The sequence below is a fragment of the Diutina rugosa genome (assembly GCF_008704595.1).
Source record: "Diutina rugosa strain CBS 613 chromosome Unknown scaffold26_size169552, whole genome shotgun sequence".
In the NCBI taxonomy this organism is placed as follows: domain Eukaryota; kingdom Fungi; phylum Ascomycota; class Pichiomycetes; order Serinales; family Debaryomycetaceae; genus Diutina; species Diutina rugosa.
Genome location: NW_022995076.1, coordinates 77,286 through 91,768, shown reverse-complemented (window position 1 = coordinate 91,768; position 14,483 = coordinate 77,286). Strand labels below are relative to the sequence as shown.

The following is a 14,483-nucleotide window of genomic DNA, read 5'->3' as shown; positions in this document are numbered from 1 at the left end:
CCTCGGCCCCGCCACCTGGAAACCCCCGGAAAAATTCTATCATAATGGAATAAACATGATGACGGCTTAAACTATCATCATCGTCAATTCCGGTATTGTTGTATTTGACGGAACCCGTGGTCGACCGCGTCGGCGCCGGGGCTCATCGCTGAGACATTTTCCGCCGTAAGCCGTCCGGAAGCTGTTGGCCAATCACAGCGCGACGAGTGCGGGCGCCACCTCGGGCTCGAGCTTCCACCCCTCTCTGGGCCAAAATCCACCAGTTAAACCCGGCAATTCCCGTCCACTCCCATCAATTTCCACCAAACTCATACTTAAACCCCCCACCAATTACCCTAGCCGACTCACAACCTGTAAACTACACTTCGACCGCTACATTTCTCGCTGCCGCTGTCGGGCTTCCCCTCTCTCGGAGTAGGTGGTTGCTGCGATATTATTGACGGTGGCCCTGCATGGGAGCCTTGCAACCCGCCATTGCAATTTAAACCCAGAAAAAAAAAGCCCACCCTTCTCGTTACCACTTGTCACCATGTTGAGAGCCGTGAACAGAGTAAGTACACTTGGAAATGGATCAACGGGAACACCCACGTGGATTGGTTGTTGGCTGTTAGCTAGTGGCTGCTAGCATGAGCCGATACTTCCGTGGTTGTTGATGTTGTCGTCCACCCCCATCGTTCCACCCACTAACATCGTCTAGACTCTGATCCGGGGCCTTGCCCTGTATGCGCTGCCCGAGGCGGTGTTGCCCAAGAAGTACGGGGGCAAGTACACCGTGTCGTTGATCCCCGGGGACGGGATTGGTGCCGAAATCACCGACTCGGTCAAGACGATCTTCAAGGACCAGAACGTCCCCATTGAGTGGGAGATTGTCGACGTTTCCGGTTTGGAAAATGCCGGCGGCTGCGGCATCACCGAAGCCGTCGACTCCCTCAAGCGGAACAAGGTGGGGCTTAAGGGGATCTTGCACACCCCTACCACCGGTAAGTCGCTCAACGTCGCCTTGAGAAAGGAGTTGGACATCTACGCCTCGTTGGTGCTCATCAAGAACATCCCCGGTGTCAAGCTGAGAATCGACGGCATCGACTTTGCCCTCGTCAGAGAAAACACCGAAGGTGAATACCTGGGTTTGGAACACCAATCGTACCCCGGTGTCGTCGAATCGTTGAAGATCATGACCCGGTTCAAGCTGGAACGGATCGCCAAGTTCGCCTTCGACTTCGCCAAGAAGAACAACCGTGAATTGGTCACCGCCATCCACAAGGCCAACATCATGAAGCTCGGTGACGGTTTGTTCCGTCAAACCGTCAAGGACGTCGGTCAGGACTACCCCGGCATCAAGGTCAACGATTTGATTGTCGACAACGCCTCGATGCAAGCCGTGGCCCACCCGCAACAATTCGACGTGTTGGTGACCCCTAACCTTTACGGTACCATCTTGTCGAACATCGGTGCCGCCTTGATCGGGGGTCCCGGTTTGGTCCCCGGGGCCAACTTTGGTCGTGAGTACGCCTTGTTCGAACCCGGTTGCCGTCACGTCGGGTTGTCGATCAAGGGTAAGAACTCGGCCAACCCCACCGCGATGATCTTGTCGTCGGCGATGATGTTGAGACACTTGGGTCTCAACGACCACGCCGACCGCATCGCCTCCGCCACTTACGAAGTGTTGCTGGACGGCCAGGTCCGCACCCCGGACATTGGTGGCTCCAACACCACCACTGAGTTTACCGATGCCATTCTCGCCAAATTGAACTAATGCATTATGATATAGACCGGTGAATAACGAAATCCATACACAGTTTTAGACAAGGCTACTGCATAATTACTTGTAGACGACATTGACAAGCTGTTTTAATTCAACGTATCTGCTATCCCTACTTAAATACTAAGACTGACACGCAAGAGACGATGCTTATCAGTCAAGCATAAAAGTCTTGTAGAAACGTGATGTTGGGAGATAATTTTAAGAGATATTGCTGACAGGTAATGCTGAAAGTGTCCAATCGTGACAAGCGAAATCACTCCTTCAGACGGTATGCTATCGTTAAGTCAATTAAGGGATATACTCTTTAAGTAAAACATCGACCATGGCAAGAAATTAAACTGAGTTGGATATAATCCTCTCCTGTTCGCTAGAATCATAGTTTCGTCTCGCTCCTTCGACCAACAGACGACATTGCACGACGATATTGACCTGACATCCACCTCAAATGATAATTTCAGTCTAGACTTGTTCGCCAACATATCATTGAAACGATTACCACGTCTACCTGAAATTTCGGTAGAGAATATATCGTCTGATGACAACTGAACGGCACGTGGTTGATATCGCCGCTATTGATGGTTGCATAATGCTCATAATGGTCCTTGGGCTTGATTGAAATCCATTTCGGTTGTCCACAGTTTTTGTCACTTTAAATCCATAATAGTGATTATGGCAGATGTCAGTGACAGGCGAGAGGCGGTGACTTCGATTACATTAAATTGCTTTACTTTACTGAGGTTACATTAATACGCCCGTTGCTTTTACATAACCACATTCAGTTAACCGAAGGGCACTCTCAGTGGGAGGTGACCTCTTTAATCGCATATAACGAAAATATATACGAGAAAAGTTTATCAATTATACGGAATTACGCCAACAGCCAAGACCAACTGGCTCATCGATACTATTGGTCAAGCCCCCACCAACGGGGGTCCTCTGGCATAAAGCAATGTTCATCGAAGCCGGTCCAAATGAAATTCACCGGGGGTCCGAACCGGGAATACGGTGGAGCAACCACAAAATCAGGGCCGTCCACACACTTTTGCACGCCCAGCAAAAGAAACCCCCGGGGAGGCGGGCCATGCTTTTTGAAGCGACCACGTTTGGGGGACGTGGCCTGCGTTTAGGCTAACTTAGTTTTGCTTGAGAGTGGGGCTACACAGTTGCTGTGTGTGGGGTGGAGTCTGGGTTTTTTCGGGTGGTGCCGACACTCACCGGCGCCGTGACTGTCGGAAGCAACATTCTAGCCGCAACACCACACAAAAGTGGTGTCATCCAGTAAGCTGCTAGCGGGTGTTCTGAGGCAGGCCGACCCGGGTAAAAGTTGCCTTTGAGTAAATTAGACATTGTCGACGGAGGCCAGATATATTTAGCTAGAGCTTCGTTTTGTACCCAGGCCTGTGGGTGGGCGGAAGCCTTCATCCGAGAGGGGTCGCCGCCCGACACAATGCCCCTTTTGCCCTTTGGTTAGCGGTGTTTGAATCTAACGCCGTCGTTACCTAATGGGGGAGCCAACTTGGTCGTACAGTGATGCTGGGCACGTTTTCCACCGCTTTAGCATTTAGCACAGCAAAGATTATATAGTTAAAAATAGGAGACTTCGTGTAACCGAAAAATGATCCGAAGGGCAAAAGAAAATGGTGATAGCCCTGATAGGGTCCATGGTAGGGTCCAACCGTGTTCGGATTTTAGTTCTCTGGGACCGTGGTGGCTGTGGGGGGACCCGGGTCCAATTATGGTGGTATTTCGATAAAAGCAAAAAGTGAGGCGATGACAGAGCACAGTGCTCAAATGAGGCCGTGGGTGTGGGCCACAGGACGGCCACAAGCAATTATGTCATCTGACGGAGAAGTGGACACGCCAATTGCGCTACTAAATTGCGTTACCGTTGGAATTGACGGGCTGCGCCTGGTTTAGATGTCTGGTTTTGGTGTAAATGTGCAGTGTGGCTTCGATGATTGGAGATGGGTCCGCTGTCGATGACATAAGCGAGAAGACAGCTACGTTGGGCTGCGTAACCACATGTATCCACAGACACAACTTAAGTGCATGCATTGCATTTGGTATGATGGTAGCACAGAAGAGAACGGCCTCCGGCGGCCACCGGGGGATGCTTCAATTCCCTAATGTTTACCGTAGAATCGTCTGCCGTTTTTTATTTGTTTCAAAATTACAATCGTAGTCGGGGCATTGTTGACAAAAAAACTGGGTCCCTCTCGGCGTCGATGAAGTGATTGTGCGACGTACGCCATGTTAATGTTATCTCTCGCTGCCAGGTGCACGATCGGGCATTTGCAGGCGAGGCAGCAACTGGGCAGCATGCCTGCCCAGTGAGCTCACCTTATGGCAGGCCCCCAGAGGACAGTGACAGGCTACGCAAGTTTTCTCACATCATCAGCAATGCTGGCGGACAGCGGCGACCATTTTTTTTTTTTTTGATCGACAAATCTGGTGACAAAGATTGTCGTGTCTTGCACAATTAGTACCTAGTTGTAAAACGTTCCCCGCCGCTAGTATACACACCTCGTCAGACCCCACACTTGGGGCGGGTATGTTTCACCTCCACACGGCTCAGGCCATTGTCGTCGTTCCAACTTTGGTCTGGTTCGAAAAATCGACCACGCTGGCCGCCATCGTGACCCTAGTCTGAGACAGGTGCTGCTGCTACTGTGGCCCATAGGGTTAGTGGCGTGGTATCTGCATCGTCAGACAATATATGTACCCACCGGTTGTGTGATCACGTTTTCCTGCACGTAATTCAAAAACTTGTCAATGGGAACAGAGCCGCTTTGTCAGCACCACCGCCTATGTTACGGTTTTCCGAACTTTTTAAACATCGCCAATGGATTCGGGAGTTGATAGATGCCCCAAACAGCGCGGGATTCGCCGCCAGCGACTTCCCGAAGTCGTCGGGACCACTGGCCGTGTCTAGGCCTCGCTCATGGCACAAAACCCAGCCTACTTTATCATCCGGCATGGTGCGTCGTGCCCAGTTGAAAAGTTGATTAAAAAATAAATCTACATGGTATCAACGTCATAGGCGTGTACGACCAAAGATTCCGCCGCCTCTACCTAAAGAAGTGTGAAATATATTTGACACGCTTTCCCCCACCACCACGCCGATTTTTCACGTACTACCGTTATTTTCGAGTTCGCCCCTGTTGCGTGTTCAGTGATACCTTGCTAGCCAAAGGGGATCGTATCTACCAGTTTGGAGCCTGTGATTAGCTAATCATATTCCCCCTTTTGCCCATAACCTATATTACCCAGTTAAAACCAACTTTAACCCCAGAAAGAGGCCACTGAATGGAATTCCTGGTGTTTGATGTCAATTTTGACGAGTGGGACTGGCAGCGGCCCCCGGCGCCCCCGGCGCCCGACGCGCTGGAAACCCCCCTTGAACTGGTGCTCTCGGCGCTGATGGCGTCAAGCCAACCACCACCGCTACTACTGCTGCAATGGCTGCTGCTGCTGGTGCAAACGGTGCCGCCGATATTGACGCTGTCGCAAACGCTGTCGCCTCAATATCGTTACACTCAGTCGTTCACGTTTTCGCCATCGCCCAAGATGGCGCTGCTGGCGCTGCTGCTGGCGCCTGAAAGCACTATCGACGTGGCCGCCGACTCTCTGCCAGCGCCCACTCTCGTTCACCGCCACTCGGAGCCTGTCGGCGCTACCGAGGCGACGGTGGACCCTAAGGACCTTTTTGGCGGCACCAACATGGCCAGCTTAGGCCTGTGGGGGGCGCCGGCACTGGCGACGCTGGCGGCGCTGTTCATCCTTGAGCGCGGGCGCTCGCAGCTGTTGGGGCTGTTGCCCTTGGACTTTTCTTCGTTTGGCTTCGACTTGACGGCGCTGGCAACCGTGCGGGATACGGTTGCCGACGTGCTGCCGTTGGGCGAGGTTGCCGAGGCGCTGATGCCGGATATGGTGCCGGTGCTCACGGCTAATGATACCCTTGACGATGTCCTGTTACCGGAGATGCCACTGTTGCCCACGATGCTGATGAGCCTGTTGGCGCTGATGCCGCCGTTGCCATTGCACGCGGCTCCGTCGCAGGCGCCGGCGCCGGCACCGATGGCAGCGCCGCAGGCAGCGCCAGTGGCGACGTCGCCGGTGGACACTGTCCCCGACTCGCTGGCGTCAGCAGCGGCGCCGGCGCCGCCGCCACGCAAGCGCGCCAAGCTGGAAGCGATGGCGCCGACGTCGCCGTCGCTGGCCAACCCGGAAGACATCGTCTACCCGTGCCGCGAGTGTGCCAAGGTGTTCAAGCGGCTGGAACACTTGAAGCGCCACGTGCGGCTGGTCCACCTGGACATCCGCCCCTTCCACTGCAGCTACTGCGAGAAGAAGTTCAGCCGGCTGGACAACTTAGCCCAGCACACCAAGACCCACTTGCGCACCGACGCCGACGGCAACACCCTGGTGGTGTATGGGAACCCCAACTCGCGCAAGCGCAAGCTGACGAGCGGGTAAAGGAATAGAGATTGTTATTGGGAACCGGGATTTAGTAGTATACTTTGTATTTCATCGTTACCCGCCATCTGGCATGGCAAATAAATGGATTGGTACTGGCAGGTAGTGGCATATTGGTACTGGCAGAGTAGTGGTAAAGAGAGGTGTATAGTGTTTGTGGTAACGACAAGTTTGTGGCGGCGACAAAGTTAGTGTGGTGTGTTTGTGTTTGTGGTACGAGTGAAACTTTGTCCCTATGCGAACGAGTGAAACAAGTGCCAAGTTAGAATGTGTTAGGAATGTTGGCCTGTTTTGTATACTACTCCACAGCCTCCATAGCCTCACAGCCTCCTTACTTCTACAGTCTTCAAATTTATCACTGCTATTACTGTTCTGCAATCACTGTTGAGTTTCGATGGTTAAGGTGTTGGCATCCTCGTAAGGTGGGTGATAGATAATCAGTCGAGCTAATCAGCTCATGCACCACACCGCACCCAAAGCGCCAGATTTACCCGAAATGCCGTGACCTATTTGGTGATTTGTAATCGCAGTGATCAAATCATTCACCCACTCGAGGACAATTGCTTATGCTGATGCCAGGCATCAAATATTTGGGGCGGTGGCATTCCCCTCACCTTTGAGCCCATTGGAAGGCAAGCCTCTCGGTTGCGAGCGTGAGGGCACAAACTCCATTTCCCGAATCAGCGACACAATTACGCCCAGCTGCATATCACCTCCATGAACCTTAATTACCCTCAAGTGCAGGGGCGAACAAAGAGCGGCGACTATAGCCGACTGCCTGATACAAGCAGAACTGAGAATGGCGCATATTACTAGCCCTGGGCCTGCTAGCCCTGGGCCCCCCACGACCCTGAAATGGACCGCCCCCCCATAATAGGACATTTCGCACTATGATTCCGCTGGACCGAGTGCAAGGACAATTAGAATTCGTCGTCGTCATTGTAAATGACGCCCTGACAAAAATTGCTTGATCGAGCAACGGGCACCCAATCACAGGCGAGACGCCGGTTGTTCGGGTGTCGGGGCCAGAGGGGAAAGTCACCCGCCTGAGCGGGTGAGGAGAACAAGCATGTTTTGTCTTCCCCCCCACTCCCCTCGTCTAGCCACGATTGAGAACGATGAATGACGCTTGCGGTTTGCTGTACTACGCCGCCGTATCAGCACTGTACCCAAGAATCTGGGATGAAAGCTCGACTCACAGCGCAGGGCGTCGAGTGGTGGGGGCAATGGTCACCCTAAGGGGTGATGGTGCCTGACAGCCATTGTCGGAGATCCTTTGCTGTCGTCGCTTACGCGGTGCTGCACTGAATTATATCCATTCTTGGTGAGTCAGGGCTAGGCTAGTAGATAAGCACGAAAAACTAACACCTCATGACTTTTTATCTGGAAGTGGTGGTGGGGTGCCCAGCCTTTCGCGGATTTCGAACCCGATAACCCGAGTCTCCTCCGCAAAAATTACATGTCCAGAAGCTGTTTAGAAGCTGTCTAGAAGCCGGTTCTACTTTCCTAGCTGGTGCCAACGAGGCGGAGACCCTTGATGAATAAACTATGAGAGTGGACATCACTCTAGGGTTGATTCATTTGTCAGCTTGGTGACGATAGCAAGACGCTCACTAATGGCTATTTATTCAATTGAACCTGGTTATTACCACCAATTCCAACGGTAGGCTTGAATAAGGTCTCTTACAAACAACAATCGTCTCCTCAATGGCTTGTTCCGAGCCGCCCGGGGGGCTCCGATGATTCCGTATTGTCGTTTATAAGAGTGCCCTTGGATTGCCCTTGGCAAAAGCACAGCGAACGCGCACGTTTACTGTTAGCTTCTAGTGGTGACCCCAAAAAATTCTACACGCTTCCATCGGCTTCGATAGAATTCTCCCAAAATCGATTTGCTTAGCAAATCTTCGACGACCTTCCACGAGCTTCCACCAACTTCGAACTACAAATACCCCCGCGCTCTGGCCCCCCGCCCTCGCGTACGGCATGTTCGGAACCTCATCTTTTTTCGAGTGCGACGGCTATCCTAGTCAACGCCGCTTACCCCCCCATCCTCGCCATACCAGAAGTAGTGCGGCGATGCTGTTGGACCCCGACGATGACATCCAGTACATTGACCGGCTGGACTACTTCCCGGACGGCGCTGCCGACCACATGAACCCGCCGCTACCCCACGACGGCCTCGCCGAAGCGCCCCTCGTCCCCTACTACTACACCAACCCCGTGGCGCCAGCAAACCCGTCCAACCCCCAACCCAACAGCCAGGCGAACCTGAGGCGACGTCACCAGCCGCTGAAACAGCGACAGCCATTCGTGACCAAGATCTGGCTGATGGTGAACGACCCCAAGGCTAAATACATCCACTGGACGTCCGACGGGATGCTGTTTGAAGTGGACCACTTGGACGACTTTACCCACGAAACTCTCCCGAAATATTTCAAACATAACAAGTTCTCGTCGTTTGTGCGCCAGCTCAACATGTACGGGTGGCACAAGGTCACCGACCCCGAGCTGGGGCTGTTACAGGACAAGAAGGCCGCCGAGAAGCTTGTATTCAACAACCCCAACTTCATGAGGGGCCGCGAAGACTTATTGGACCACATCGTGCGCAACAAGGCGCTGAACGACGATCTGACCCAGGCGCTGGCGCAGCTGGTGCTGATGCAGATGGTGCTCAACGAGGTCAACCAGTTGCGGTGCAACCAGATGGCGCTCAACGAGGAGCTCCAACGGCTCCGCAAGGACAACAAGGAGTTGTGGCAGGAGAACTACGTCCACCGCGAACGCAACAAGCAGCAGGCGCAGACGTTGGACAAGATCCTCAAGTTTCTCGCCACCGTCTACAACAATCAAAACAAGCTGTTGGACCAGCTGAGCGCCTCCACTCAACCGCGTCTCATGTTGATGGACCAGGAGTACCTGCCGCGACAACACCGCAACCTGGAGAACTCGCTGATCGAGGAGATCATGCGCAACTACGACTCGCTGCCGGGGCTCACGCCGCCGGGGGCCAATCTGACCCACGCCAACCACTTGCTCCAGCAGATTATCAACAGCCAGGCACCCCTGACCGCCGCCAGCCCGGTGCTGCCCCAGGAACCGGTGGCCACCGCCAACAACATGGTGGTGCCCCAGCCGCGCCATTACGACACCTCGTACTTCGACCATGAGCTGATACCGCCCCACATCCCCGACGACATTAAGACGAAGGTCGACATGCAATCGGGCCTGTTGCAGCAGGTCCAGGACTGGATCCTGAGAATCGCCGACGAACAATCGCCCGACGCTGACCCGCACACCCAGGCGCCCCCGCTCAACTATGACGACTTTGACATGGACGACTTCTTGCTGCAGCCCCCTGACGATCAACAACATCAACAGCAACAACAACAGCAGCAGCAACAACAACAACAGCAGCAGCAACAGCCCCTGAAGAAGCGTCGCCTCGAGGAGTTGGGCTGATAGAATAGTTTATCCATAGCTAATCCATACCCAAAACGGAAACAACTGTAGACAAAGTGTAACTAGGAATGGTGATACCGCCAGTTTATCAATCAATGACCTCCATATTTGTCAGCTCAGGTCACCCCTTCGATGAGGTTCCACAACCTTCCATGAACTGATTCGAAGAATGACAATCACAGAGTGAATGTAGGTAACATAAGCTATTAACCATCTCTATCAGAGGCGTCAATAAAATGAGTTTTGCCACTGGCTTTTGGTCATTCTCGTACGTGATGTGTGTTCTCAGGTACACACATCTGAGATCTCACTTTCAAAAGTGTTTTTTCTGTAAATCCCTATGGCTATGGCTAGACGGAGAAGACGGATAATAGAGAATCGTCGTGTCACCCCGTCGACCTCGGCATGTCTTGATTTCTAATCCATTGTGGAATTTGACGTTTTGTGGCGAATTACAGGTGAGAGGGCGTGGGGATCTTTCGGAAGTGCATGGAAATATGCACTGGAAGTCCGTTAAGATGTGATTAGTAAGGTTGTGGCGGATAATCGACCTATTGTTCTGTTCGTAGCGGAAAAATACCCCTACCTAGATCATTAAAGGCGTAAGTGGGGGACCCTTGGTGGGGGGGACCCCTCAGTAGAGTTTCTCTCAACAGAGTGGGGGAACTGTGCGAATCTCTAGTGTGACCCGGCATTTCGCAGTTTTCCAGCCGAACATAGAATTCACATCGCCACGAAAAAAAGAAAATCGTCGCCTACCGCGCCTACCGCGAGAACTAGACAAAAGTCGGGAACTACTGAAAGTCGTAGAAGCATCGGGGCGACATGTGTGTCTTTCAAACGGGCGCGTGTTAAGTCTGATTTAGCAAACGGATATTTGACAGGCAATGTCGCTTGTCAAGTCTTAACAAAAAGTATCGGAAATACACCAAGGTGGCGCCATGCGGAAATGCAACGACGGCCCTGCGTCAATATTCGAGATGTGGCTAAACAAAAACCGCCCGAGACCTTACTGAATAAACTATATAAACTATGAATTTTTCCAATATGTTATCCATTGGCTTTTTCTTCAAGTTGTTCACTCGGCTTGGTCATGAGTCGCACTGACAGCTACCACTAAGTAATGTCCATGTGACAACGCTAAGTGGGGGGCCTCAGCTATGCTCGATGAGATCACAAATCAAGATGTCGTCTACGACACAGGAGAAATCTTTTTGATGACTAACGGCTTAGACATCGATGTCTCGAAGGCTGGTGTCGCCGGAGTGTCGGTTGCTAAAGTGTCTGAGAGAAAAAAAATCGAAAAAAAAATCGTAATAAAATAAACCGTATATAGGTTGCGTGTAAACCGCTATGTCTAATAGCTGACGATGTCGAGACGGTCGACGTCGTCGTCGTCGTCGACGTCGATGCCTTGTTTGTGGTTTTTCCACGTCGAGTAGACGCGGTCGAGCGCGTGCTGAGCCGTGCCCGAGCCGCCTTCAGCCGTCGCCCGGAAGTACTTCATCAACAAGTACTTCTGCTGCTCGTCGTGGCAGTTTAACCCTGCCACGTACATCGGCCACGAGATCATCATCAACAGGCACTTTATGAGCTCGCGGTGCAGCTGGGGCTCGCTGAGCACTGATAAGAAGCGCGTGAGCTCGTTGGTGAGTAACTGGACCTGGGGCAGCGTATGCAGCTCGCCAAAGAACTTGGTCAAGAGCGTGATGAGCGCCGCGAGCATGAACAGCTGGTGGGAGACGTCCATCCACAGCACCATTACTTGCGAGCGCAACACGTCGACGAGGGCGCCCTCGGGGATGGCGGTGGTTTCTGCTTGCGCCTGGTACTCCTGGACGGTGCACACCCCCTGGCGGGTGACGAAGCTCACTTGGAGCTGGTTCCAGAACTCGGTGAAGAGGCGCATGTGGTCCCACGACCCTTCCAACGACTTGTTGAGGGTGCGGCGGCGGCGGCGCTCGGCGAGCGCCTTGGTGAGGTCGCGGAACAACGGGATGGTGTCGTGGTGGGCGCCGGTGAAGATATTAAACCCGTTGGCGCGCAACACGCCGAGGCCGCGGAGCATCTCGTCCTCGTACGGCGTCGGGGTGAGCAACAAGTCGATCTCGTCGTTGGCTAAAGTCCCGCCACCACGCAGCGAGATCCCAGCAAGCACCTCGATGGCGACAAACCACGTCTTGCAAAACACGAGCACCGGCGTCAGCCGCACTCGCTGGCGCGCGAGTTTGAGCAAAAGGTCGCGCGCCCCGCGCAAATGGGGCCGCCAGTCGGGCGCCGCGTTCAGCGCCGTGTCCAGCGTAAGAAGCAACACGGTGACAAGCACTGCCTCAACGTTATGGGTCAAGGTGGCGTTCAGCGACCGCATCGCCGGCCCTAAAAGGCTAAGACACTTGCTTAAGTAGCGGCGGTAGGCGTCGTCGTCGTCCTTTAAGTTGTTCTTTTTAAACAGCAGCTTAGCGCCCTCGGCGAGCACCGCCGCCATCAAAAAAGGCTCGTTGGCAGAGAGCTTTAAAATGATGTCGCGCGCCGGGTTATAGTACTGGCGCAACTGCGCGTCCCACGCCGGCAACGGAAGCACGATGGCGGCGAACTCGGAGTAGAACTCCTCCAAATAGAGCTTCTCGTGCGGCGCAGTGACTTTGATGTATGACAACGGCAAGTTGTGTTCGGGGACCAGCAGCGGCAGCGGCTGGGGCTGCATCATCAGCATCTCGGGAAGCAGCGCCGGGTCGACGCCGTCGACGACGATATCGGTGAGCATCTTGTTCAAGTCCTCGGCCAAGAGATTAAGGTCGTCCGCCAGCAAGTAGACGCTGGCGTCGGGGCCCAGGTTGAGCAAGTTGACGATGGCGGGGTTCTTCAGCGATCCAAGGGGCAGCGGGTGGCCCAGCGACGGTACTGAGGGCTCGGGCGCCCTGTTGGTGGCGGGGGCTGCCTGGGGTTGGTAGGTGGTGTGGTTGACCGCGGGCAGCGCCCCCAGCGGCGCCGGCGAGGTGGTGGGGATCGCTGGCGCCAGCGGCGGGTGGCGCGCCACCAGCGGCGCCATCGGCGGGATCGACGGGAGGGTGGGGAGCAGAAACAGCGGCAACATGAACGCCAGCGGGCTCGGCGGGGGCGGATGTCGCAGTTGTGGGTTGAGCAATAGCAGCAGCAGCGATAGCTGCGATCTCAGCAGCTGGGGCGACAAGTACGCCTGCTGCGCCGGCGTCGGCTGTTGGGAAGGGGCCACCGGCGCCACTGGCGGCGGCGGCGGTGGCGGCGCCGGCAGCTGGAGCGGGTGAGGGCCGGGCTTAAATTGTTTTGGCGGGGGCGAGCGCCGTTCCATGAGCGCCCGCTTCAGCACGCGGAGGACCCGCTCGCCGGCGGCGGGGTACAGACAGTGTTTCTGCAAGCGCACACACTGCCAGCAATGGGGCTTGCCCTCGTCACACTTGATTTTGCGGCGCTTGCACTCGCGGCAGCCTCCTTTGGAGTAGTAGCGCTTGGCGGGCTTAGCGCCGGCACCGTCCATCGCGACCACAGCGAGCGGAGCCAGGAGGGGCGGTAGTAGGGCGAACACTTGGGGTAGGGGCGCTGGGGGTTTGTCGTCGTCGGTCACTGGCACACCGGGGACCGCGGACAGCAAAGACAAAGCCAGCGACGCTCGGGGGAGCGGGGGGACCGGGGGGTTATATACAGCGGGCGCGGGCTCGGGGGGCACACAGGGCGCAGGCGTGGAGGTGGAAACAGAGCTTAGACCCGCTGGCTTCCACGTACAGATACCGGGACGGGCGCTGGTGGGGGACTCGTGGGGGACAGTGGGCTTTGGGGGAAAGGTGCGAAATTTGTCGAGAGCGGCTGGCGCGCGCCGGGCGACGAAGCGACGCAGCGAAAAGTGTCGGCGCCAGCGCCAAATGGCGCCAAAGAATGGTGAAAAGGAGATGGATACGGCCACTACGGAGCTGGTAGAAAGGTCAATCGTACCACCCCCAGAACTGTGATGTCACAGTTATGACGTAGGGGGCGTCGTCAGCGGGCGGCTGTGGGGAGTGCACGGTATCTTCTCGGCGCAATACCAGTTTGGCAATAGAGGTTGTGACCGCGGGTGCCAAAATTAGAGAGAAAACAGAGCCAAATACACCAGTAAAAATTGAATAAAAATCACTAACAGGTAGAGAAAAATTCGGCGAGTACAGTGGTGGTTTAATTATTTCATTTCACTTAGTATGAAGCGAGTTATCAGAGCATTTGGAAGGGGTGGCCGCGGGGTTCCGAAGTGGGGGCCGGGGTGCCAACGTCGGAAAAGTACCAGTTGCCAACGGTGTCAGCTGCGGATATTCGCGCTGCACTCCACGTGTAGGAGGGGAGAGGGGAGGCGAAGGAAGCGTCGGCACCGGTTTTGGTCCGCCGAGGCTTACCTCCCCTCAACGGACAACAATAGTGGCGGTGCGCCTCAGCGGCAGCGACTCCGCTCTGCAATGTGAAAAAAGAGCAACGTGACATCGATGAGGGGGGAAGCGACAATCGCTAATGTCGCCTGGTACCTACGTTTTCGCCACCAACGGTCTAGCAACCAAAGCCCCGACGCCCACCGACTTCGAGTGAAGGAAATTGTCGCTCTGTTGGTCTGGTGTCGTGTTTCTGCCGGTTTTTGTCGGCGAATTTTTGTCGCCATCTGTGTTTTTCCCGCAGCCGCAGCCACAAATGCCGGCGCTTTTGGCCCATTTTGCGGATTAGGCAATCCCGGGCCCCGCATTTGCCGCCATTGTCAGGTGCATGGAAGCCAGCGGTTATCGTTGGGGAG

The 14,483-nt window shown here is 54.7% G+C and overlaps 4 protein-coding genes across 4 annotated transcripts; 3 read left to right on the top strand and 1 right to left on the bottom strand. All coding sequences in view use genetic code 12, as the record gives it.

Moving 5' to 3' along the window:
• Positions 1-529: 529 nt before the first annotated feature.
• On the top strand, positions 530-1,753 carry IDH1 (isocitrate dehydrogenase (NAD(+)); the record flags this gene model as incomplete). The annotated part of the gene is made up of 2 exons (XM_034158873.1): positions 530-550; positions 737-1,753. The coding sequence occupies 2 exons, from the start codon at positions 530-532 to the stop codon at positions 1,751-1,753; spliced, it is 1,038 nt and encodes a 345-aa protein (XP_034014595.1).
• A 3,576-nt stretch (positions 1,754-5,329) lies between these two features.
• MSN4 (stress-responsive transcriptional activator) lies at positions 5,330-6,238 on the top strand (the record flags this gene model as incomplete). Its single annotated transcript, XM_034158872.1, has 1 exon — positions 5,330-6,238. The coding sequence occupies one exon, from the start codon at positions 5,330-5,332 to the stop codon at positions 6,236-6,238; it is 909 nt and encodes a 302-aa protein (XP_034014594.1).
• Positions 6,239-8,314: 2,076 nt separating this feature from the next.
• Positions 8,315-9,697, top strand: CTA8 (stress-responsive transcription factor; the record flags this gene model as incomplete). Its single annotated transcript, XM_034158871.1, has 1 exon — positions 8,315-9,697. One exon carries the CDS (start codon positions 8,315-8,317, stop codon positions 9,695-9,697), a length of 1,383 nt encoding a protein of 460 aa, XP_034014593.1.
• Positions 9,698-11,054: 1,357 nt separating this feature from the next.
• DIURU_000603 (fungal specific transcription factor domain-containing protein) lies at positions 11,055-12,791 on the bottom strand (the record flags this gene model as incomplete). The annotated part of the gene is made up of 1 exon (XM_034158870.1): positions 11,055-12,791. One exon carries the CDS (start codon positions 12,789-12,791, stop codon positions 11,055-11,057), a length of 1,737 nt encoding a protein of 578 aa, XP_034014592.1.
• Between the last annotated feature and the right edge of the window lie 1,692 nt (positions 12,792-14,483).